General features: G+C 43.2%; 1 protein-coding gene across 1 annotated transcript; it reads left to right on the plus strand.

Moving 5' to 3' along the window:
- Positions 1–1,744: 1,744 nt before the first annotated feature.
- LOC148037576 (uncharacterized) lies at positions 1,745–2,505 on the plus strand. Its single transcript, XM_087676530.1, has 3 exons — positions 1,745–1,990; positions 2,087–2,223; positions 2,352–2,505. The coding sequence occupies exons 1-2, from the start codon at positions 1,801–1,803 to the stop codon at positions 2,200–2,202; spliced, it is 306 nt and encodes a 101-aa protein (XP_087532656.1). The 5' UTR covers positions 1,745–1,800; the 3' UTR covers positions 2,203–2,223; positions 2,352–2,505.
- Positions 2,506–2,725: the final 220 nt, after the last annotated feature.

Raw genomic sequence — 2,725 nt, forward strand, 5'->3', positions numbered from 1 at the left:
TTGGATTTTGGCCTACTAAGGTTTTCCTTGTTGGTTCTCCCATTTTTTTGCTCCCTAAGTTAATCCTAAAAAGATTCACAATATTGGCTTTATATGATATGCTTTGGTAGGCTAACGAAAAACTCTAATAAGGGGAGAGAGCTTTGTGCCATAGTTAGAAATGTTGACCTTAAATTTTGAAAAGATAGGGAAACGAGAGGAGATAATACTAAGAAAATGCATGTTTATTATTCAAAAATTTATGGCAAGCCAAAAATACACAATATACTATGGGGTAAATTGCATGTTTGTTGCCACATATTGAACATGCATGTAGAGAGTCTATTCCACCATCATGCATGCAAAAAGGGTGGTAGATTCACAACACCAGGTTGTGAAAGGATATCAAGTTACAAAAATCCTAAAATGATATCAATGTATAGAGGCAAAAGGACTATGCTATGAAATATATGACAACCTATGCTACACATGTCAAGAGGAGTTCCTACAATGCAAGGTCTATCTTCAAAGCTATGGCTACTTTCATGGGACAAATTCCTATAAAAGAGGGGTTCCCTTATTTATTTGCTACACCATTTAGGGCATCTTGAAATTTGTTCTAGTACATTTTTTTAGAAGATGATTCTTTAAAGTTATAATGGATCATGAGGCTAAAAGATTTTGGATTTTTCATGGTTAGGATTTTTTAGATGTGACATTGTTCATTGCCTCCCATGGTCTATGGCCTTCTCCCCTCATGATGTCCAACTCTTTGAATGCCTTTGTTTCCTAGTTTGCATACTATCTTTGAGGCAAAGGTTCAATCTATTGCTTCAACTCTTGGAAAAGTCTTATATGTTCCTCATCTCGCCACTAACCCTTAAGGAGAGTGTAAAGCCTATGGGACTAGTATATTGAGATATTAAAGGTACTTGAGCTTGAGGGCATCGTGTGCATGAGATGTGTTGATTTGTTTTGGCCCCATCCCATATGCATGCCACAAGGTTAGATAGAATAGTCACTTCATTTGAGAACATGCTAAAAAGAAGAAGGGGGAAATTCAAATAAGGATGAGACTTCACAGGGAAAGATTTGTGCTTCTAATTGTAGTGCAATGGCTGTCAACCCTAAGGATGCCATGCAAACAAGGAAAATGACAAAAATGGATTGAAGTGACTATTTCGATCCAAAAGGATTGTGTATTAATTGAATATCATGGCTTACATGGAGACTTGTAATGAAGGGGTGCCCAAACCCTTAATGTTAACTCAACATGTGGTCCCATTACAATATCCATCTTGGTGACAATAAAATAAAGCGTAATTACTTTTTTACATGGTGGAGTGTCTTTACCATTGCGCAATTACTTTTTTTACATGGTGGAGTGTCTTTATCGTTGCGTGTGACAATGGAACGCTTGACCTTGGGCTCACTTAGAAGCCGATCAACATGTATACACAAAAATTTAACTGATGTTACCACACAGTCCTGAGTCCACTACTGATATCTTTTGGACATCTACGTAAGGTAGTTAAGACATAAAGTCTGGTAGCCCCTACAGGTACTAGCTAGGGGCAGGAATCACGATCCATGCAGGCCTGGATACTGCACCAGGCTTTTGGAGAGACGTAAAGGCACTATTTTTTCTTCACTTACCGGGGAGATATGACAAGTGGGATGTGGCTCGAGTAGACTTGCTGCTGATTAGGATGACGATAGATCCGCCGGGTGGCACCACTTGAGCGTCTATAAGAGGCAGCTCGGGGCAAGCTATCCAAGGCACAGAGCTAGAGAGAGAGAGAGAGCGCGTGAGAGAGCAAAATGGGGAAGCTATTCAGTGTGCTTGTGCTAACGGTTTTGATGTGCAATGTGGCAACCTTCATTATAATGCTGCAGTCGCAGGGTGGCGAAGCAGCTGAGCTTCAGGGTAGCCGCAAGCTTATGGGAGAGTCGACTGCTGAAGCGACCGATGCTAAGTACTACCATGGTGGTGGTGGGTATCATGGAGGAGGTAGGATCTTCTAAACGTTCACGAAAACCCGACTCCCGAGCTTTAGTACCTTATTGTTTCTGACGAAGCATAGAATGGTTTTTGCGTGAACGCTAGGTGGTGGGTATCATAATGGGGGCGGCTACCACGGTGGCGGAGGCGGATACCACGGCGGCGGCGGATACAACCACGGCGGCGGTGGATACCACCATGGTGGCGGCGGTCACCCTTGATCAGGCATCTCTCATGATGAGGTATATGGATCCCTTTACCTGCACGCGTCCCAATCATCACTGTGCACGTATGCTGAGTATAGCCGTGCGTCTTCTTTAAAATTTACTCACCTATGGCAACCCCACCCTGCGCTTGTTCTCTTTTAAAGGAAGGAGCTGCTGCTGTACTACTTCAATCGGCATGGTGCAACTGCAGCTGCAGAGAGAGAGAACATAGAGCTGGCGCCACCTTCTACTTGTGCTGCAAGATCTGGACTAGCTAGCTGTGTGTACTTTATCAATAAAATTGCCATGATTTCATCAGCGCACGCTCTTGTCCTATGGGCTTCTCTCTCTCTCTCTCTCTCTCTCTCTCTCGCGTAAACTAAACTGCGTACATTAAACGTCAAAGAGAGAAAAGTAAAGAACACCGGACTGTGCACGTATGGAGATGCTAATACTAGTAGAATTGGCTAGACTGGCCCTCATCGACCCCCTACCGTCCTTAATAAATTCTCTTCACATTGGCGCCGTCGGGCGTAGC

This window comes from Lygodium microphyllum, chromosome 4, assembly GCF_053477565.2.
Source record: "Lygodium microphyllum isolate KBCC chromosome 4, Lygodium_microphyllum_v1.1.10, whole genome shotgun sequence".
In the NCBI taxonomy this organism is placed as follows: Eukaryota; Viridiplantae; Streptophyta; class Polypodiopsida; order Schizaeales; family Lygodiaceae; genus Lygodium; species Lygodium microphyllum.

Bases quoted from the DNA above. Each gene is read 5' to 3' on its own strand.
- LOC148037576 (XM_087676530.1), top strand. From the start codon at position 1,801: ATGGGGAAGCTATTCAGTGTGCTTGTGCTAACGGTTTTGATGTGCAAT. The intron at 1,991-2,086 runs GTAGGATCTTCT...CGTGAACGCTAG, and splicing joins TGGTGGGTATCATGGAGGAG to GTGGTGGGTATCATAATGGG.